General features: G+C 33.0%; 1 protein-coding gene across 1 annotated transcript in view; it reads right to left on the minus strand.

The window, feature by feature from the left end:
- The window catches only part of LOC134853047 (protein inturned-like), a 33,305-nt gene that overhangs the window by 4,615 nt on the left and 6,062 nt on the right, over window positions 1–22,628 (minus strand). The window contains exons 6-13 of the mRNA XM_063868973.1: window positions 22,418–22,471; window positions 22,035–22,097; window positions 21,453–21,722; window positions 21,236–21,285; window positions 20,727–20,843; window positions 20,215–20,413; window positions 18,962–19,151; window positions 18,454–18,519 (exon numbers count right to left, since the gene is read on the minus strand). Coding sequence (XP_063725043.1) covers window positions 18,454–18,519; window positions 18,962–19,151; window positions 20,215–20,413; window positions 20,727–20,843; window positions 21,236–21,285; window positions 21,453–21,722; window positions 22,035–22,097; window positions 22,418–22,471 — 1,009 coding nt within the window. The remainder of the gene's footprint in view (window positions 1–18,453; window positions 18,520–18,961; window positions 19,152–20,214; window positions 20,414–20,726; window positions 20,844–21,235; window positions 21,286–21,452; window positions 21,723–22,034; window positions 22,098–22,417; window positions 22,472–22,628) is intronic.

The following is a 22,628-nucleotide window of genomic DNA, read 5'->3' on the forward strand; positions in this document are numbered from 1 at the left end:
GTAGCGCGGTGGGTTAGGCCGGCTATAGAGCATGCTCAGGACGTCCTCTCTGGTGGGTTAGGCCAGGAGTGGGAGTATGATTTCGTGCGGTTTCTGTGAGAGGTCCTGTTATGTGATAACGTTTTATGTCGGGTTTGTGGTGGTTTTTCTTATGTTTCGTTGGTTGTGTCCTTTTTTCAAAAATCAAATTGTTTTTGGTATGGGTTTGTCTTTCGACTTTTTTGTGTTTTATTATTTCTCTCTTAGACTTTATAATAGTCTTCAAAAGAATAAATTATCCAGTTTTAAACTGGGTTAATCCGGTTTGGGTACCGTTGGTTTTCTTTCCTTAGTCATGCTGTTATTTTATGATTTGCGGTGTTTAGTAAGCTGCGTTGGTTAGTTTGGTTTAGTATATAATTCCTTTCCAACCGGGTTAAAGGAAAGTTTGAAACTTGTTATCGTGTGTTAGAGTTGTTGAGTGTGAAAACTTGAAACTGAAATTCATTATTTAAACAATTCTTCGCGGGCGAGCTGTGCGAGTTTGGATAGAATTCTTGTGCGAGTGATAGAAAATATCAAAAGGTTAGTACTGCATTTTCGTCTTATCAATTTACTACATAGAATTTCAATTTTACTGCTAGTTTTGGGGAAAAATTAAGTTACAAATTTTCATCATTATTAGAATTACTGCTTTTGGGGAAACAATTTATAAGTTAATTTACTACATTGGTATGAATTTTATTATATTTATCTAGTGCAAAATATTAATAGAGTTTAGAAGAATTTGAAGTTTTCTATTTTTTATTTTTCTTTTGTTTTTTGCAGATGATCGTGGGATGAAGACTAAAATTCTAAATGAGACATGGATAAAGAATGGTTAGTTTTAATGTAAATTTATTAGTTAAGAATATGTATAAATTATACTTACCTGTTTAGTCGTCGGGGAAAAAACCGTGGGGGAAGATGTCGTGTATTATGTCGGAATTTGTTAGTAATTTTGCTAGTATGCGAATGATGTTTTTAGTTTGAAGCAGTGGCCAAAGCAATTGAAGTGCTTTAATAGTTTTCAGTTCTTCAGTGCCAACTGCAAACTCATAAGGTGTGTTTTGAATGAGATTATATAATTTGTGATTGTATTTAGTGTTGTGGATGAATTCTAATATTGGGATTTCAATAGGTTGAATAAATTCATGTGGGATAAGGAAGGGTCTGGATTCTTCTGCGTTAAGGGTCTTCGTGATGGGACAAAATACATACATTTGGGTTATGGGATCATAATTGCGGAGAATACCGTGAAGGTTAGTATCTTTGATGCAATATGTGAAGTTAAGAAAAAATGGTGAAGTGTATTTAGAGTTAATAAACTGAAAACGGTGGTGTGGTTGTCTTGATGGAGTGTGCAGATCGAAATGATTTTTGTATGAAACGATAATATGTATATGTGTGGGTTTGTTTAGTGCGTAACATAATGTCGTGTGAGCAGTGCAAATCGCGTTCATGTGGTGCAAGGAAGTTGAAGGTTAGTGAAAATTATTGAAATTTTTCTTTAAAACTTTCGTAAGCTTGCGTGTTGGTTAGTGCTTCAGAAATAACGTGGTCAAATTTGCGATCAAATATATTGAGTGTAAATACATATGGTGTTTTGATGAAGAATTTTTCTGTGATTTGTGGATTAGCGAAGCGATCATCATCTAAAAATTGGTCTTGGTTAGTTCGGATGATGTTGTAAATGGTCGGATGTTCTAGCGTAAATTCGTTAGCTCGGGGTGCAGTGAATGTTTTTAGTGATTTTTTTATCCTATATAAGTAAATTGTCTATGTGTTTGTGATGTGGTGAGTCGGTATAGCATACCTTGATTTCTTTCTATATCGATATGAGTATTAGCTAATGGTAGGCAAAGGGGATTAGTAAAATGATAATATGATGTCCAATGAAGTGTAGGCATTGAAACATGTTCATCTACAAAACTACGTGGGTCGTTAGTGTCATGAGGAGTGTTTAAAGTATACTGTGGAAATGAAGGTAAGGTGATTGCTAGAAAATCTTTCGTGTTAGTGTGATTTGGATGATTAATATATTCACGGGCTGTTCCTGGTTTTGTTGGAAATGGATGGTTTGGGAATTTTCTTTCGAAAGTGCGATAAGCTCTATTAGTGCTATTTGATGATTCGGTGGATGTGGATGATTGTGCTAATGATACGGTATAAGCTGAAGAGGGTGTAGGGTTAGGTGGGTTTGATGATTCTATTGTGGATGAAATCTGATTTATAGTGGGGGTGTCAAGGTGTAAGGGTTGTTGTTGTAGGGTGATAAAATTATCTAGTTCTTGGGAGATTTGGGGAATATCTGGAGAATTGGATGATCGGTCTGAATGAAATGAAGAGTAGGTTGGGATGACTTGTGAAGCGTAAGAGGGTGTAGAAATGGATGGGAGTGGGTTATTTGGTGGGATTGGTTGAAAAGGGGGTATTGAAAAAATTGAGGAGTTGGTTTGAAAATTATTGGATGGAGATGGTTCAGAGTCTGCAAATTCATCAGGGGTTTCAATATTAGGGTTATTGAGTTGTGAAATGGAGTATAAAACTGAAACATGTGAATTAGTGTCTGAATTCATGCCTGATGTTATATTACTGGTTTGGAAATCGGGTGGCGGGAAAGCAAAAAGTGGTATTATTGGGATTGGAGTGGTGAGGTCGGTTGGGTGGGAATTTGATCGGTGTAGGGATCCAAGTTGTCGGCTCATCGTGGGCTAAAAAAATTATTATTTTGAGACTGAAATGCGGTGGTATGGGGTTGTTCAATAATTTGTTCTTAAGTATTATCATCTTGTGACTGGTGTGTTATTATATGTTGTATGGGACTTTGTGATATGGTTGGTCTAAAATTTGGATTATGTGTTATTGCTAAATTTCGAAAATAGGGATAATGGATGGTTATGTGGTAGGGGTGGTAACTGTGGCGCTGTAGGCGTTATTTCTACATTATTATGTTCTTCGTCGTATGTGTTCTGTCTTGTTGCTATTTTAGTATTGTATTCTTTTAATTGTGCGTCTAAAAGAATTTTGTTTATTGATGATGAAAAAATTCCAAAGAATCCTGCAAATAGTATGCGTGCTACACTTGCTTGTCTATTGACTTGCGTGTGTATAGCACATGTGTTATAGATTCCTTTTAAAAGTGAAAAAAGAAATCCTATAAAGTTAAACATTGCGTATAGAATAGTCAACTTTTCTAAGATGTAATAGGGCCATCCTAGAAAATCAAGAATTTCATTTTTTAGTGTAACAAAGCTAAAAATGTTTATAGGCGAGATATCTTGTGGTCGGTATTTTTCACCGTTGAGATATATATATAGTCTTTAATGTCTTTAAAATATCCGCTATAATCTTGTGTATAGATATCTGCAAATCCTGCGGTTTCGGCAAGTTTGCGTAAGTTTTGGTCAATTGATTGTCTTTGTATAGTGTCCATTTGTGTTAACAATTCTTGGAGTTGTTGTGTTCTAATGTGATGTTGGATATCGGATTTCGAATATATTCCAATTGATTGTAAGTCGATATTTGGGTTTCGAGCAATAGCTCTGATGCTTTCTGGTGAAATCTTTTTGAGTGATTGCATTAATGTGGGGTATGGGGTAAGAAGGTAATATTGATCTTCATCAGGGTTCAGTTGTACTACATTGTGGCTATTTTCTGATCCACATGGTACTGCGGTATCCCAGAAATAGGTTCGTCATGAAAGTGTGTCAACGAAATGTACTTTATTCTTATAAAAGATAGGGATTCTTTTATAGCATCGTTTATCTTCAAAAACATAGTGGTGATACTTTTTTGGTACAGGTATAAAACCATAAAAAGTTTCCTTCGTAGTCTAAAAAATTTGATCTATTTCCTGATAGTAAATATCCTGCGTAGGGTATTTTTAATACTGCTAGTGCAAGTGATTGTAAGATTTGTGTCCGTTCTAATTCGCATAGTTGGTGAAGTGTTTCTAATTCAGAGAGTGACATTTCCTGAAAAATTCGGCTAATTGTGTAGTCTAATTTCATATCTAAGTGAATATCATAGTGGATATTACCAAAATAAGTACTATTCATTAGTGATAGTTCTTGTAAACGTGTGCTTCTAGTGTCATGGGGCTTTAGATGTCCACCAGGTTGACCTTTACTTTTTTAAAAATTAACTGGTATATATGATGTTCCTTCGTTTAGAGGATGACTTGTGGCATATGGGTCGATTTTTATTTTTCCAGTGGTCATGTCGAATCCTTTTTCGTATTCAACTAATATTTCAGAGTATTGTGTTTTGTGAAGTGGGTTTCTGTATTTGCATGCAAGTTCTGTTCCTTGATATATTTGAAAACGTGTCAATTTATTTTCTATATTGTGAATGTTTCTAAAATTAGTACTTTGTTTTCGTGATGGATTTACTTGTTCATATGGAATTGATTGTATAAAATATTTTTCGTGAAATTTTATCATTCGTGCGTGTATTTTTGCTACTTGAAATGTTGTACATGTGTCTTCGGGGAACCAAACAATTAACAATTGTTGCTTGTGTTCGTGTTGTAGGGTCACAATGGCCTTGATCGTTTTTACAAGGTAATCCAAAAACGATGTTCCTTCGTTTGTCTTGTCAGATAATTGTGTTGTCAGATAAATCGCGTGTGAGTTGTATTTTTTCGAGTTGTATTTTCCAATCGAAAAACATTACTTCTTGATATCCTTTATTTTTTGTGTCTGCTTTGCAGTTTGATTGGTTATTTATACCAATGTGCGGTATCCAGTGTTTATCGTGTATGTCATAAGTTTATCTTCCGTGTGCGCCATTGTATGGGTATTTTTCATCTAGTTTTATATGTCCTTGATATCTTTCAAGTTCTGCTTGATGTACAGAATCTGCAAAAACTTGGAAATATACTAACTTTCTATCGGTGTTTTTATTTTTTGTGATATTTAGTCTGAGTAACTCGTTTTTACAATCTTCGGGATTGAGATGTAAAAGTCGTTCGATATTACTCTGGTAGAATGATTCGTGGTCAAGTCGGTTTTTATTTCCATTTGAGACTTGTGAACAATGTACTTTCTTTTCAGAAAATGTTGCTGTGAATTTATATCCTATAACTGTTGTTGCTCGGGCTTTTGAATAGAGTATCGCTATTACATTTGTAGTTTCTATAGCTTGTGGTTCTGTTTCGCATTGTGATACTTGATTTATTGCATATTTGTGTAGGGTTTTTTGTTCATTTTCTTCACAATCGTAATGTGTTACTAATAAATCTTGGGGTCCTGTGCAGGGGGAAGGATTTATGTTCTGATTGGAGATTACTAGAAAAAAGAGTTGGAGAAAAATTAATATTTTTAGAATATACATGTGTATGATAATCCTGAGTATGGGTTATAAAATGTGATGTAACCAATTGTCTTTTTGGTATATCTGTCGTAATTATATATAACTTCAGTTGTTATAAATGGTGGTGGTAGTGATTGAGCTGTTATATTTGGTGGGTTTAATGGGTAGGGATGTTGAGCAATGTTGTTTAGTTTAACCGTGATTTCAAATTTTAATTGTAGACTATTTTGTTGGAGTATTTGGATGTTATGATCACGAATGTCTTCGTGGATGTCTTGTCTATAATGTAATCTATTGAGTGCCCAGTTGTGGAGTCGGTTACTTTCTGGGTGTTCTCCAAATAATGGTGGGGGTGCTGTGAATGTATTCCAGTCTAATCTTAAAGGGATATTTGTTGATGATTGTTCTCGATATCTAGCGTCGAGGTTATTTGGGAAATTTAAAGGAAAAGGCGTCGGTGAAATCTGGCTTATGGATGGTGTTGATGGTAGTGATAATGTTTCTGGTAGTGATGATGATGTTGTTGTATCCGTAGAAATATCTATTGGATCATTGATTAAATTTGGTTCACCTTGTGTGAATGATTGTGTTGTCCAATATGGTAGTCGTGATGTTTGGTTTGGGGGGTTAAAGGGATTTTCACGTATTTGTTCAGATGTTGGTGTTGAACCTAAGTAATCTGAGGGTAGGCTTGAGGTGCTACGTTGTGAAAGAAGTGTAGGGGTTTCTGGTAATACACCAATGGGGTTTTCTGGAGTACTTTGTGATGGGGATTGGGGTTAATCAAAATGAACTCGGGGGGTTTGAAAATTTCTGTTTCGTCGAGGATGTATAATTTGTCTATTTATTTCAACTGAATTTTGATTTTGACTAAGATTTCGTATTCTACTTAATTCTTGTGGTAGTGTTGGGTACAAGTTATATGTTGGTTCACTTAGAGGTGCTTGTCGTTGAACTGGTTCTAGTGGTTCAGATAAGCGAGCGTGTCGTTCTTCAAAGGTATACGGGTTATCTTGAAAAGAAATTCGTGTAGATGTTTGAGGGTTTTGGGTAGTTATAGGTGGTGTTGGGTTATCTTGGGATAATGTCGGTGAAGACTGACTGTGTGATTGTTGGTTAGCAATTTTTGATGGTTTTTGATCTATTTCTTTTAGTGAAAAAATTTATGTTTATTGTAGTACTCTTCTAGAAAAATAATTAGAAGGATTGTTGCTAAGGCGAATGTGATGATTGCTTTCTTTATACATTTGCATATTGTCAAGATGAGGGATGATAGAAATGTTATGAAAATTACAAATAGTAAAAAAATATCGGTTCTACTAAAAATGGTTCGTATCATTTAGATAAGTTTTGTGAATTGTACCTGTGAATATGGTCAATGGCTTTTGAAAGTTGGAGGTATAGTTCAAATATGGAATAGAAAATTTAAAAAATATTGCAAAAAATGATTAAGATTATTACAAAAGCTTCAAAGGTATCACAAAGAAATATGAATAAAAGTTTAATTATTGTTAAAAAGTTTATGAAAATGTTGAGAATTATGTTGACTGATTGAGAGAAGAGCATTTAAGAAATGGCTTCTCGATCGAATATTTTTTGTTGTTCGAGGCAATTTTCAAGTGTGGTCGAATTATTTATTGAATTTTTGACAAGTGGGTTGAGTTTTGTGAAAAATTGTTGGGGGCGAATTTTATGGTGTTCGGGAGGTCTTCTTTTTCTTTATTTTTATTTGTCAAGTGATCTGGGGTATTTTTGAGATTTTTATACTTTAGGCTAATTTAAATGGTCGTTCTTTTTTTTAGGCTAATTTAACATTTTTGTTTGGGGGGTATTTGAGTTCTGAGTTGGGTAAATATTGTTGATCTTTGGGTTATTAGATAAGGGAGGGTTATAATATTATGGTGATATTTATTTTAAATGTCAAGTTGGAATGGTTTGCTTATTTTTGACCTGGAGGTTGTAAAGTTATAATTATAGGTATGCCTGGAGTTTAATATCTTTCGTCTAATTGGTTTGTGTTAGAGTTATAGAAGGTGACGGATTGGGTGAATCCTATTGGCTAATTTTGAACTAGAATCGCTGCGTGTCTGTCAGCATGTTATTTTGAAAAATGAAAGTTCAAAATATTTTAGAGGTGCAAAGATTATTAATTGTAAAATTAAAGCTGTTTTTGAAATTCAACTTTCTTTAATATTTTAGATTGTGGGATGAATGTTTTATAATTTTTGCGTGGTTGATTTCTAAGTCGTGATGACTCTCTATGTTCTGATTTGTTGATCTGTTCTTGGGGTATAATTTTTTCTGTCATTTTTCTATTTTTTCTTTCTTTTTGAGGGATATATTGATCTAGCTTTTTTGTGTTGTTATTCGTTGTAGTTCATTTTTTATTTTGGTTTTCGAGGTGAATGTCATGTTGTTCTTTTGTTTCATTTTCCGTATGTGGGTTATTTTGAATAACTTTTAAACCTGTGAAAGAATATAATTGAGTTAGTTCGCGTAGTGCGTATTCTTTTGGGTAATAAGGTAATAGATTGTTTCGATGTTGAACAATTTCTTTTTGGTCTGAGTCGGTGATTTTATATGTGACGTCAGTGGGTTTGGCAATTATTTGGTATGGTCCTTTACGAAGGGGTTGTAATTTTTTAGAGATTCCTTTTTGAGTGTTAAAATTGGGTATTCAAACAAATGTTCGAATTTTTAAATCGGAGGCTGGTGTAAAGCGTGAATTTATTTGTTCATTTGTTTTGCCTTTGTAATAACTTTTTTGTTACTTTTTGGTAAATTTCATTGTGTTTTTTATCTCTATTTAAAATCCATTCGGTGTGTGTACCGGAGGCTAATTTAAGAATTTGTGGGTGATGAAAATGATCTTTATCATGTGTGTGTAAATGTAGGTTATAACAAATTGAGTCTTTATTCGGTTGACAATGACTTTGTGCATTTTTATTAGAGTTTGCTGTAAACATAATTGGTTTGTGTGGCTTTTGATTAAAAACCATTTCATATGGTGAAATTCCTAGAGTTGTCGTGATTTGTGAATTATATGCTAAGGGAAATAGTTTTACATCTGCTGACCATTCGGTGTATCTTGTATCATTTCCATTGATGATACATCTAAGATATTCTTGTAGTGAACGGTTCATACCTTCGACTAAGCCGTTTGTCCAAGGTGCATGAGATGTACGTGATTTGTGCTTGATGTTATATAAATGACATAGTGTGATGATTTCATTATTTATGAATTCTGTACCGTTGTCTGTAACTAAAATTTCGGGTAGTCCGAACTTGGCTATCAAGTGTTCATAAAGTGTTGTGTAAGCGTAATGAGCGTTACAATGTGGTCCTGGGTTAAGTGCTACATAATGTGTAAATGCGTCAACAATTACCATAATGTAGGAGTTTCCTTCGGATGATGGTGAAATTGGTCTTTTTGTATCAAATGAAATACGGTGGTTAAAGTACAAACTTTGTCCTTTAAAATCTTGTTTTTGTGCCAGTTGTTTTTGATTTGGATAAGGTTTATTTAGCTGACATACTATACAATCATTGCATAGTACTTTTATCCAAATTGGTGCATTTGGGAAATAAAAATTTTGTATGAAATTTGAATATGTTTTCTCTGATCCAGAGTGTCCTTTAATGTTTTGTGTATGTGAAATGTTAAAAGCTATGAGAATCATACTTAAAGGGAGACAGGGAACTGTTGATTCATTTAATTGGTATTCTAGAAGGTCTGTGTTTTCATTAATTGTTGTATTATTAAATTTTCGAAAATATCGGAGGAGTAATTTATTTCCTAAAATTGTGGTATCTGCCTTTACGGGTTTAGTTTTATATTTGTGCCATGATTTTAGTTGTCTAATTACTGGGTCAAGATATTGATATTGTTTCAAGGTATTAATTGTAATTTTTTCTGTTGGAGGGAGAAAAATGTTTTCAATTTCTAATTTAGATAAAGGAATTGTGTCAAGTGGGTCATGGAGGTCAAAAACTTGATTTATTGTGTATTTTGAATCTTTTGTTTGTGGTCCTGATAAATTTATTTTATCAGTTAGATTTTCTTTTTCAATCAACGGGAAAAGGTCTTTTTTATGCGAGTGTTGTTTTACTCTTTTTTGTTGGGTGTTATTTTTTATCCATTGTGAGTATGGAATTGGTTTGAAAGTTGATGTTCCAAGTAGATCAACTTCGTAGTGGTTATTTTGGCAATCTAAGTAAAGTGGGAAGTGTTGTAGGTTATTTATCTGTGATTGTTCAACGTCGGTTTTTACTGCATATTTGCATTCTAGTAGGGGTGATGTTTCGTTTTCTGCAAGGTAAAATTTTATATTTTTGGGTATTTCAACTGTAGTTTTACGTGTAAGTAATTCAGGTGGTGTATTTCGACTTAATGTGTCTGGTAATGCAAGATTTTTTCCGGCTGTCCAAGCTATATATAAGTTTGGAAATTTCATTAGAATTAATTGAAATCTATAAACTCGGTGATTTGGGTTTGACTTTTGTGTAAAGAGAAAAATGATTGGTTTGTGATCTGTGAATAGAACTGTTGGATGTTTTGATCCAAGTATCAGAAATTCATATTCTGTAAGTGTATAAATTATAGCTGTACATTCTCTCATTAGATTTGAGAGTCGTAGCTCTGCTTGAGTGAATAATCGAGAATTTGCTGATATAAGGTTCATTTTGTTTGTACCAGTGTGTGATTGTAATAATGCTGCGCCGATGCTAAAATTTGAAGCATCGCATATTGCATAGAATGGTTGATTTGGATCTGGAATTGTATTCGAAATTTGTTCAGTTAGGAGTTTTTTAATTTCTTCAAATCGTGTTTGATGTTCTGTATTCCATTCAAAATTATTTTGTTGTCTGAGTATATTATAGAATGGTCTTAAGTATAATTGCATTTTATAAACGTATTTGCTTAAAAAATTTAACATTCCAAGGAATTTTTGGATTTTCTTTTTGTTTGTTGGTGGTTGAAGTTTCTGAATAGCATCAATGCGTGATTTTAATGGAGTGATTGTTTTTCTTTCTATATTCTGTCCTAAAAATTTAACTCGTGTTAAAAAGAAGTGTGATTTATCGGGGGCGGCCTTCAGATTTTCATTCTGAAGTATTTTGTGATAGTGTTCTAAAACTTTAAACATTTCTTCTTTTGTCTGTGATTGCATAAAAACATCGTCTAAATAGGTGATTGCGTTTTTCTTGAGTATTAGTGGTCTAAAAATTTTGCTCATAAAAGCTGAAAATGCTGCTGGTCCTATGGATATTCCATAGAATAGGCGGTTGAATTCATATTGTTGATTTCCAATAACAAATTGTTTTAAGCGTCGCGATTGTTCATCTAGTGGCATTTGATTGTATGCACTATGCATATCTGCGGTTGTAAAGTATTTTCCATTTATTTTTGTTAAAATAACTTGTATTGGTCCAATAGGCCAATTGCATTTTGATTCGTCTATTAATGAATTAAGATATCTAGCGTCTAGAACTATTTTTAATGATTCTCCTTTTGCTAGGATGATAACAGGGTTGATAAATGTGTTACCCTTTGGTTGTTCTTCTTTGTTTACCGGTGAGATAATTTTGTATTGCTCTGAAATATCGAGTAATCTGTTCACTTTATCGTGTAAATGAATTGGTACTTTACTTGCTCTCTTTTTTGAAAACTGCGTCAGGTTTTAATGGGAGATGTACTGATGAACTAATTTTGCCAACATCAAATTTGGATGTTGCATAGACTGATGAATATTTTATTAGCTGTTTGGCTAACTTATCAAATTCGTCTTGTGTTATTTGTGAAAGTTGGAAGTTAAACATTGTTAAAAATTTCTGTTGATCCACTGTATAGTTATTTATGTTGAATGTAGGTTTGAAATATGGGGTTTTTGTGAAATAATCTGTATTTCTTTTTTCATTACTTATTATATTGTTTATGGATAGTTCTTCGTTAAGAATTGTGGATTGACAAATATCTAATAATTGGAGTATATTATTTACGCGGTATGCTTTTTCATGTATTGGTGATATTGTAGCGTTGGTTTCGCAACATCCTAAAAGTCCTAAGGGTAATGTTACTTGATACGGTGTATTGTTGTATACATGTAACGAAATGATATCTGAATTCGTATTTTTCAAATATTTTATGGATGAAATTGTGATTTTGAAAAACTTATGGATAGGTTTGAATTCAAAGTCTGACATATAGAGTTGTTGTTTATTTTGATTTTTATCATATTGATGAACTTGTTTTATTGAAAAATTATATATGTTTCCTGATAGTGGTTTCAGGTGTTTTCGTTGTTGGTTATAAATTGGATAAAATTTTGAAAAGAATGGTGGTTGCTTATTTAATCTTTGAAAAAATGTTAGGGCTGTGTTTTTTGTTTTTGTGTACTTATCTTTGATTAGTATTTTACTATTCAAGATGTTGATTGTTGGTATATATTTAGAGATAAATGGTATTCCAATGATATTGTGCTTAATATCAGTGATATGAAATATTTGTTTAAATGGTTTATTTAAAATTTTATTTTGCTCCATTGTTCTTGTGGGGAGAAAAAATAATTGAACTTTTCCATAGTTTACCAATGTTGATCCTTGTGCTGTTGCTAGTTTACTGGAGGTTGCAAGAGGTGTCAATTTTGGGTGTAATGTTTTGATTTCATTCCATGTGGGAATGTTTATTATGTTTGATTCTGCTCCTGAATGAATTAAAAAATCAATTTCAAGATCTGGTGGTTGAAATTCTTTGTTTCTTGGACTTTCTAAAAGAAATGGTATTGTCCAAATTTTTTCTTTGGGTTGTTCTTTTTGTATATTTTGATAGATGTGATTTGTATTCAAGCATTTTGTTTTGTCATTTTCATTGGATTTATTTACAGTGTTGATTTCGTTAGTTTCTTGTGCCATTTGTGTAGTATGGATGGGTTTAATATAATAATTGTGAAGGATTTCTAATTGATTTTCATATATACGTGATGAAAAAGGTTGTTCATATATAATAGGTTCGTAGTCGTTTTCGACTGCTATCATATTTATGGAGAGAGTGTTTTCTGTATCACTTTCTGTGTCTGATGATCCACAGTTTATTTGATTTAGTTGTAGTTCGTTATTTCCTGTGTCATCAATACCTGGGGGGTCTGATCTTGTTTCTTCATTTGATTGTACTTGATTAATATGTCTTTGATGTTTGGGTGTACTACTTCTGTGGCGATGTTTAGAATTATTATAATGGTTATTATTTCTATGTGGTGATTGGGAATAATTTCTATATCGATTATTATAACTTGAATGTCGATTTTGTGAATTGTTTCGTGATCTGTTTTGATAATTATCGTTTGATCTGTGATAGTTTGATCTGTTATATGAGTTATTCCTTGATCGATTGTTCGGGTAATTCTGATTTCGGTTGTTTGAATAACTTCAATTCAATTATTTGAATAGTTTCTATTTCTATTATATGATGAGTTTCGTGATTGATTGTTTGGATAGTATTTATTCGTTATGTTTGATTGGGAATTAGGTCTAGAAACAAATTGTGTTGTATTTGAATTTGATCTGGAGTAGTTATTTCGACTATTTGGTCGATTGTAATGATTTTGTGTATTTGTGAAGAATTTTGAAGATTGTGAAGAATTTGTGAAGATTGTGAAGAATTTTGTGTATTTCTTCGTTCTGGTGATCTTCCTCTATAACTTGAGTTATATGGTGATTGATTTCTCGTGTAATTGGTATTGTTTGGAAGTGGTTTTCCTGAACTGTTGTTGCTGTATACATTTTTGTTTGGTAGATTTTGATCTTTCTTCATGTATTGATAAAATGATTTATTTGGTTCTTTATATTTTTGAGGTTTGTTTTGGTTATCCTGTTGTTTTTGTCTACATTCAGAAATACTATGTCCGTATCGTCGGCAATAATTACACCATTTTTTGAAAGATGGTTTGCCTTTAAAGTTTGGGTTTTTTCATAAATATTTAGTATTTTAGTGATTTTTTCAACGAGGTCTATCTGATTCCTGTATGTTGTTAATATTTGTGGTATTTGTTTCAATTCGATTAACATATTGTAACTTCAGATTTTCTGTTTCTTCAAGTTTCATTGTGATTTCCGCTTGCTCTAGTTTGTCTACTAGTTTTCGAAAATCTAGATCGGGCTCTCGAATTGAGGAAGGATGGGATGCTCTCTTTTTTATTGCTATTTTCCTTAATTGAGGTGTTAAGGTCATCATTAAGATTTCTGTCATTTTTGTGTTTTTATAGTCATGTTTATTTAATGAATATGCTTTTCGAACTAGTGTTTCGATACGTACTGCTAATTGTTTGATGGTTTCATTTGGTAATCTGCGAATTTCATTACATAAAACTCTTTGTTGTTGTTTATTTCTCTCGGAGTCAAACATTTTTGAAAATTCTTGTGTAAATCTTTTCCAATTTGATTTTATTTCTATAGGCAATACTGAAAACCATTTTTGGGCTGCGCCATCTAAGGTTGTTTCTATCAACGCTGTGCGTCGGTGTATCCAATTTTGATGTAGTGGTGTATTAATTGGTTCAGGTCCTATATTTAAAATTAAATTTGCTGTAACTGCATTTAAATAATCTTCTACAGAATATTCAGGGTCTGTTCCTGTGAATACCATTAATGGCTTGTTTGATGTTATTGATGATCCACCCAAAGGGTATGGATTCATTGTCATTTGTAGTGATTCTGCGGCATTTGGCATTTGTGAAAAATTTGGAAGTTGATTTTTTGTTATTTCGTGTTGTTGAAGGTAATATGGGAGTGGTATTTCATTTTGCATTTGTGTTGGTTGATACGAGTGTGTGATCATTGGGTTTTGTGGCTGAATTGGTTGAAAAGTTTGTGTATTATTTGGGTTTTGCATTTGTATTGGTTGTTGATTTTGTGTATCTGTTGGATGTGGAGAAAAAATTCTATGATATGTATGTGGTTTTTGCACTCCTTGTCCGCGATATTCTTGAGTATATGGTGCAAATATATCTGGTTGTAAATAATCATCATCAGAGGATAAATAATCCGTTTGATGAGGTGCTTGCTTTTTATTTTTATTTTGTTGAAAGAATGGGTAATTTTCACTACGATCCTGTGGAGGATGTGAATTAGTTTGAAAATTTACTGAGTTGGTTGTTGCCATTGGGTTATCCCAATATCGAGATCTTATCTGATTATTATTATTTTTTCGTGGGGGATAGTTTGTTTTTGATGAATGTGCGTAATTATAATTGTGTTCCGCAAAAGTGTTTCTTGTGAACGTTCTGCGTGTTTTTGACGGTACTGTCATGGGTCTATATGTTTGATAATCCATTTGTGAATATTTTGGAGCAACCGAAGGTTTAACGGTTGATTGTAAGGTTACGTGCTAGTGAAGTGTCTGTATTTCTTGGTGTTGTTAAATTTGGACGTATCGGTGAAATACTTTGTTGTGTAGTTGTTGTTGTTTGGACGATTTCTTCGTTTATGAAGTGTGATGGTGTTTGAATATCTTGATGAGTAAGATTCCTAGTTCCATTAAGGTCTTCATTGTTTATGACGGTCGAATTTAAACTGTTATTTCGCGTATCAGGTAAAAATGTATTGTAGTTTAATGGTGTTGCATCAATGGTTAATGGTACTACTCTTACATAATCTCTTGTATAAGATATTGTACTTATTGCTTGATTTGAGATTGATTGTGGGATATTTATGAATGCATAATGAGACCATTCGGGGTCCCAAACGTAGTCTGACTGTTCTGTGATGGCGGTATCATCGTTTGAATTTTGAGGTCTGAAATTTTTTCTTGCTTGCGAAATTAAATCTATATTATGTGTGAAATAATCTATTGTAAACCATGCCAAAATTTTTTATAAGTCATGTTTTGTATGTTGTGAAACTTCATATTTAGTGAAATTTTCTTTAATTATATGTAGGAGAGTTGAAAAAAGTGTGATTTCATGTCGTACCCTTATATGTTTGGAGGTCTCTGTCGGTGAGACATTTGGGATTGGGATTTCATTTTCTAATATTGAAATATAACTATATATTATTGCAAAAACTTCATTAGTAAATATGGAGTTTGCTCTTTGTGAGTTATGATATTGTATGCTTTTTATATATTCTAAGAATATTTTGAAAATTCTAAGTCAAGATCGTCTGTTTGAATTACATATTTGCGGTGATTCGGGTTTGGTGTACTGAATTCTATGGTGTAGATTCCGTATTGTTGTGTTAAATTACATATATCTTTCAGATAATGATCAATAATTTGTCTTTTGATTTTTACATCTGGGAACTCTGCTTTACATGGGCTGATTCCGGGTTCGAACAAATTTAGGAGTAAATTCTTGCAAAGATCGTGTTGTCCTCTATTATCGGGTGCATCTACGAGGAAGGGGTAGATATCGTCGTCATCTGGACTATCTTCACTTGGAGTGTGTGTTTGGCTCAATTTTTCGTTTAATGACTGTTAATAGGTAACTATCGATGTGTCTCATTGGTTGATTCCAATTATACAAGTGTACTGGTTTGTGTTTATATTGCTTTTTTATTCTTCTTTTTCCTCTTTTTGATAAATTTGAAGTTGATTCTGAGTCGGAAAAATATAATTGATCGTGAATGGGACAATTTTTATCAATAGATTCTTTTAATTTATAAAGTTCGTCTAAATTGCTGGCTTCTGATTCTGAAAATGCGTTTCTATTTTTTGAAAATCTTTTTCGTGTGATTTGTCTTTGTTTGGTTATTATTTTCGTTTTTAGTGTTTGTCGTTTTGTTCTAATATATCCAACTGTTTGTGTATGAGGTGTGATTACAAGGTCGTATTTTTTGTTATCTATTTCACAGTTGTGTAAGACAATTGTTTGTTTATTTCCTAGATTTTTAAATGACATAAGGTTTAGGATGAGGGATGCAAAAAGTTGTTAGATGATTTCTATTTCTTAGACTGTTAGTCCTTACGATTTTTTCATTAGCTTAACCTGGGTCTATTTGTTCAGGGTTGGAGAAAAAAGTATATCGATTCCGAAGAATGATTTTTTACTTTCTCGTGGCTAGTATAAGCTAGGGTGTTAACTTAGTTAATCTTACTTAGGGGTAGTGATTGTGTTCAAGGGTTGGAGAATAGTAAATCGATCCACAAGGTTCAGGTATAATTAGAACGCGAGTAGTTCGTTAGATACTAATTTAAACTAACTAAGTCTAAGATTTATCCTGGGTCTGGTAAGAGGAGGGTTCAAGTGAAGGATGAATAACCGAAGTTCTTCACTGTTTATCCTAATTTGAATGATTAGTTTTGTTCAAAAATTTCTATTAGTCTTGGGTTTTTTTAGAAAGGGTTGGATAGTGAATCGACGTTTGAGGTCGTTAGACACCAGCTAAGTGGGTGGGGGAGAACAAAATTGTTCTTTTTGATCCAAGGATAAGCCTTGATGATCAAGTTTTAAATTTAATGAAATAGAAAAATTAATTTAGATCCAAGGATAAGCCTTGATGATCTGATTTTAAAATAAAGTGAATTTAAAAGTTTAAAATGGTTTAAATTGTTTAAAAAATTTTAGTTAATGATGTTTAGTGAGCTTATGATTGCTGTTGTGTTCAGGTGATGAAGCTGGGACTACAAATGATTTTATGATTACTAACAATTTATTGTCATGCTACTAATTTTTGTTTTGATTTTCAATAAACATTTTCCGAACATGTTTTATATAATACTGCAGAATTTAGGAAAACGATCTGAGATCTTTTTATCAATCGTTATTGTATATTAATAATTTTGTTTAGCGCCTGAAATGATCATGAAGATTGACTTCAAGATTTTATGTTTGTAAATGAAAATCTAAATTCATTGCTAATAAAATTCTAAATATAAAAGTTTGTGTTGGCTTTTGCCGTACTATCATATAACTATATGGTAAGTTTCTGCTTTGTCGTATGTCGTCTCTGGTTCGAGGTCTTCTTCCAATTCCGGGTAGTTCTATTATCGTTCGGAATATTGGCTCTGATCTATTGAGTCGTAGAGACATTTCGATTAAATTATCGTCGTATAACATTTTGAAAATGTTTTGTCTAAATTCTAATCTATTTTTGGTTAATTCTAAGCTATTAAGGTCTTGTTCGAGACTTATGGTCGCACCAGATGAGTTATAACCGAAGTGGTTAACCCATAGAGTAATTTCGGATAGGGTAAACCGTCTGCTCGTCACGCTATCTTATTTTCAGCCGGATAGATTCGTGCAACTTCTTAGTCTAATACCGATCCTAATCTTACTCTTATACTATCTAGTCTCAGGTTGTTTAACTAGTCTCTGCTTGGCTCAATAGATCTAGGGTATACTGGTTTATTGCGGCTGCTGAAGTTCTCTTGGAGAGGCAACTAATTTCTAAGTTAAATTCAAATCTCTCTGGTGCTGAAATTACAAGTAATTTCAGCACTTACAAACAAGTGGGTTGTTAGTTTGATGGATCATGATTGGTTAATATTAAATACTTTACAGTGGTAAAATATCTTATTTATCCAATCATAAAATGTAGTTTAGATCAGGTTCCAATAACTCCTGTGCCAAAAATGAGTTTATAGCATTCAAATTAAAATTCAGAACCCATTAACTTTCCACTAGATTTTCAGTTTCGCAAACACTAGCAAGAGCACGAAAAAAAGCAGCTCTAGAATTCTCAAAAAGCAATAAGAAAAAGTGAAAATAAGCTTCGAATTAGTAAAAATTCAGGGACGTCTCTGACTCGAACCTACGACCTAAAAACTTTGAGTCTCACGCACAAACCACTCAGCCACGGAAGCATAATCCACCACAAACACTAGCCATAAATAAAGCCGAGAAGAGATGCTATGAAATTTCCAATGCTACAGATCAAGATTATAGCAAAAAGGCACTCAAAAGAACACTTTTGATTAACACTTTTAATTGCGAGCTAGATTCGAAAAAAATCAGGTCCATACTAATACACTAGCTACTCGCTAGCGTAAAAAACAGAAAACTAACTGCACAAAATTGGCCTAAATAGCTTTGATTTTTAAAAAATTATATCAAGGACGACAATAAAAAAGGAACCTTGGATAACTTTGAACTTACAACTTCTGATTCTGATAGCCTTTATAATTACCTGGGGGTGCACTACTGCGTCGTCTATGCGGAGCCCGTGAGAGACTTCTATTCTGACGAGGAATGTCTGAAACAACACGCCTTAAAAGCAAACACTGTACTAGTAAGTACTGTTGTTTAACACAGGATGTTTTGAAAACAAAGCAACAATTTTGAAGTCCTAATTTAAAAAAAGAACTTCATCAATGGCATCAGAATTATGAAAACTCATAACAAGCTGTTTTAGTCGCCATGTCAAGACATAGTCACTTTTTTGGACAACAAAGTGAACTTAAACGGTAAAAAAAATCATAACTGCAAAACTGCATCGAGCATAACTAATTATAGCAGCCATTCAAAATAGAAATTCGGAAAATACCAGTTATCAAATTTCGAATATCGTTCTAGTTCACTAACAAAAAAATTTATGCCAACGTTTGACAAACTGTTCGAGTAAGTGAATTAAATATAAGTTGAAGTAATACCATGTGAAATTTTGAAAAAGTCAGGTAAATATAAGAGAGACTTACCATTATTATTATCAATTATAGACTCCGTTGACCCGTAGAACACACTGCCCCTATTTGACCTCGAATGTGCCTTCGAATACCTACTGTCACGACTAGTTCCCTCGCTAACTGTCGTTCTAGTTGTCAGAGTTGATGCCCTATTAGGAGAGGGGGAGGATTTGCGACTGCCACTTGCTAAACCTCTTTTGAACTAAAAGAGAAAAGATGAGCCTGTCATAAATTTAAGATGTGCATAGATTTCGCCCACCGATAGATTTGTCTTGGCAAAAAAATCACAAAATTGATCCTCTCTTGATATAGCAGCAGAATCCTTCCTATTTTTTGTATTAAACATAGCCAACAAACATATAAACTTGAAAAAACCGTATCAATACTAAAATTTTGTATTCAAAGAAAGCAAAGAATTAAAATCCACTTTCGAACCTTAAAGTTATTCACAATTTACTTGCTTATTTTCCACATTCTAAATAAGCAAGTAGGAGAGATATCGTAAAACTAGCAGCGTAAATTGCCTTCTTTTTTAGCGAACAAATTTGAATGTAACAAAGTCAAACTGCAAAAAAAATCAAATTTGGCGTTATAAATCTTAAGGCTTTTTCCTAAAAAAAAAGAAAAAAATCATATACTCTCCATCTATCTATTCACACATCAAACTTTACTTTTGGTACCTAGTTTTGTATCAAGAAAGAAAAGCAGCACATTCTCATACAATTTTCCTTCCATGTGGTAGCGTATGTTTAGAGACTGATATTTTCTTTTAAGCCTTACCCAGTGAAAAAAAAATCAATCGAAACCCGTTTTACAACTATATCACAACCTCAATTTTGCTGTTCTACTTTTATAAAACAAAAAAACGAGATATCTATAAATTAATTTAGCAATTTTTTTACAAAAGAAATCGGAAGTCTGCTACTAAATTAGAAAAAGCTCAGAGAGAACCTACCTTTTTTGATTATACGAAGAACTATTTGTGATGGGATGAATTTTGACTTCATTTATGATACTTGAAAAAAATTCCAGGCTTTTTTGGAGTGCCACACCTGTTCATTTCTCGCCTAGTAAACGATATTCTGCACAGGTGGCCTAAAGAATGTAAAATTAAAAGTAGGCAGAGACATCAGTAGTAGTATGCGAATTGCAGTTCTTGTACAAAAAAAAAAAGTCAAGTGGCAAAAAAAATGATCGTGAGCTGGTTTGAATAAAAAATAACCACAGCCTATTGTTGCATTCTATCGAGTCTTACATACACATACCTTATTTTTCTTTCCGATTGGCGACTGCTGTCTCAACGCTACTCTCGTTTGAGGAGTTAGCCCCCTTTTGTCCCTACTGAACACTTGTTGGACTCTCTGGAAGGGGGTGAATTTGACAGTCTCTACGTGGGGTTCACTTGAGGGGATGGAGAGGAAGTCATCTGCACAAGAGAGGGCGGGGTCTGGCTCAGAAAGACACCTGAATAATTAAAAACAGACTACCTAAAAATTAAAATTTATTAAACAATTGAAGAAACAAAATTCTGCGACAGAGCTCTTGAAACGTTAAGCAAAAAACATCGAACTGTAAAAAAAAACGCAATAACGAGTGTCAAATTTAAGCTATCGCCAAAAAAATAGGATCGAAACACATTAGAACCTTCAGGATTTTTATAACGTTAAAAGTTTCACTTTTTCTCGAATAATCAATTAATTTTCCCAAATGCGCCCAAAACGTTTGAACTGAAAAAAAATCAGCAATAATATGAAGCGTTTATGATTTCAAATCCAACCTCTCCGCAATTTCCTGTTCCAACTGTGTCTGTCTGAGACTGTACAGTAGATTCAGTCCCTCCTTGTAATATGCCTCGGGACACTTCACTTCTGGATCTTCACTCTGCGGCAGATATCTGCAAAAAAAAACAATTTTGTGAGAATGTAAGATGAAGGATTGATAAGTGATAAGTGCATCTGCCTCTCAGTCAAGATATTCGTTATCCTATCCGCTACGAACTAAGCAACAAAAAGTCAACATATCTTTGCGCCGTTTAACCCAAATTTCCGTTTTTTTTTTGCTGATCGTTAACTGTCCTTAACGAGTTTCAAAAATCATTTTTTTTCGACTAACTATCTAGGCTATTCAATTTCAATGAAATATGAAATAGAAACTTTTTGTTGCTAAACTCGACTCAACTTGAGTAATTTTTTTTAGTCCAATCAAAATATTTTAAACGAAATCCACTGAGTGTTAAGAGTGTATTTTTGCTTCACGAAAAGTTGTCTACAATCGTCATCTGCTTACCTTCTAGCACATGATCCGCCTTCCATTAACACACAGAGCGTGAACAATTTCTGAAACAAACAGAAATTTTTGAATATCAAAAGCTGAACTTTTCAATTCCAATTAACTTCTAGGTTTGACATCATCCTGTTCAAAAATATGTCGAATTTATTTACCAACACAAATGATGAACTACTTCATTAATTATTACACAACAATTGAAGCCAGAATAACTTACCATCCTAATAACAAGTAGAAAAGTCCTCCCAGAATACACTTCATATTCCATTGACGATTCCTCTCTCAAGAAAACTTCCCTCCACATGACTAGTTGTGTATCTTTAGGCGAAGATGAAGAATGATAATTTGGTTCAAAATTCGGATAGATAGATTGGACTGAAGATAGAAATGACAACTGAGAAGAGCGTGGTAATATGTCTATAGATGAAATTAGAGTGTGGATAGAATGAAAGTGAGTTTCTTGAATTGAGTTGAACAGGAGAAGATTCTGAAACAGACAAATAACGAGATAATGTAAAATTGACTAGAGCTGAAAAAATTAACTAAAAACTAATCACGACTTTAGGATCGATTTACTTTAATTTTTTTAAACATAAGTTCAATTTTTGAAAAAAAAAAATCTGGCAAAAAAAAATTAAGAAAACGAGGCAAAGTATTCTTCCCTGAAGTTGAATGACTTCAAATGAAAAAAAAACTAATCTCAAAGATTTTTGCTCAAAGTTCAATCGAATTTTGTTGTAACACAACTTGAAATGTGAAAAAAATCGAGCAACAATACCATGCAATGCAAGGAACCTACTTTATAATAGAGTCCTGTACCACGAATGAGGAATGGCTTCCGTTGTCCGATTAGAAACCCAGCCTAAAACAATCCCTCTTTGAACATTGAAGAAACGTCACCTGAATTAATTATCCAGTTGGTTCGTAACATTGACCGCCAAGTCCGCATATAAGCCCATTGACCTGAAGATTTATTTTTCTTATTCATTCCAGATTAGTTTTATTTCGTTGATTTTGTCTCACCAATTCAAATTGAAATCTTAACAAGGGCGGACCTAAGATTTTCTCAAGGGGGAGGATTTTCAAAAAATGAGAAATTTTGTTAACTTTTTCAGGTCGACCAAATTGATTTTCAGCACCATAGCTAAGATTATGAACATTGAAAATTTAAGATTTACTCACTTCTAATCGCCAAGCACAGCTCTCAAACTCAATCATATACTTAGCCAGCAGATTCTGAAACACAAACCAATCAATATTAGCCCAATAAAATATTTTGAAGACACGTTAAAACATTGACCTAAAAATTAAAATTACTGTCATAAAAATCCATTGCAACAAAAAAACGATACTATTTAAAAATGTAGAGCCTCATAAAAATTCAAATATTCGT

This window comes from Symsagittifera roscoffensis, chromosome 8, assembly GCF_963678635.1.
Source record: "Symsagittifera roscoffensis chromosome 8, txSymRosc1.1, whole genome shotgun sequence".
NCBI classification, from domain to species: Eukaryota; Metazoa; Xenacoelomorpha; order Acoela; family Convolutidae; genus Symsagittifera; species Symsagittifera roscoffensis.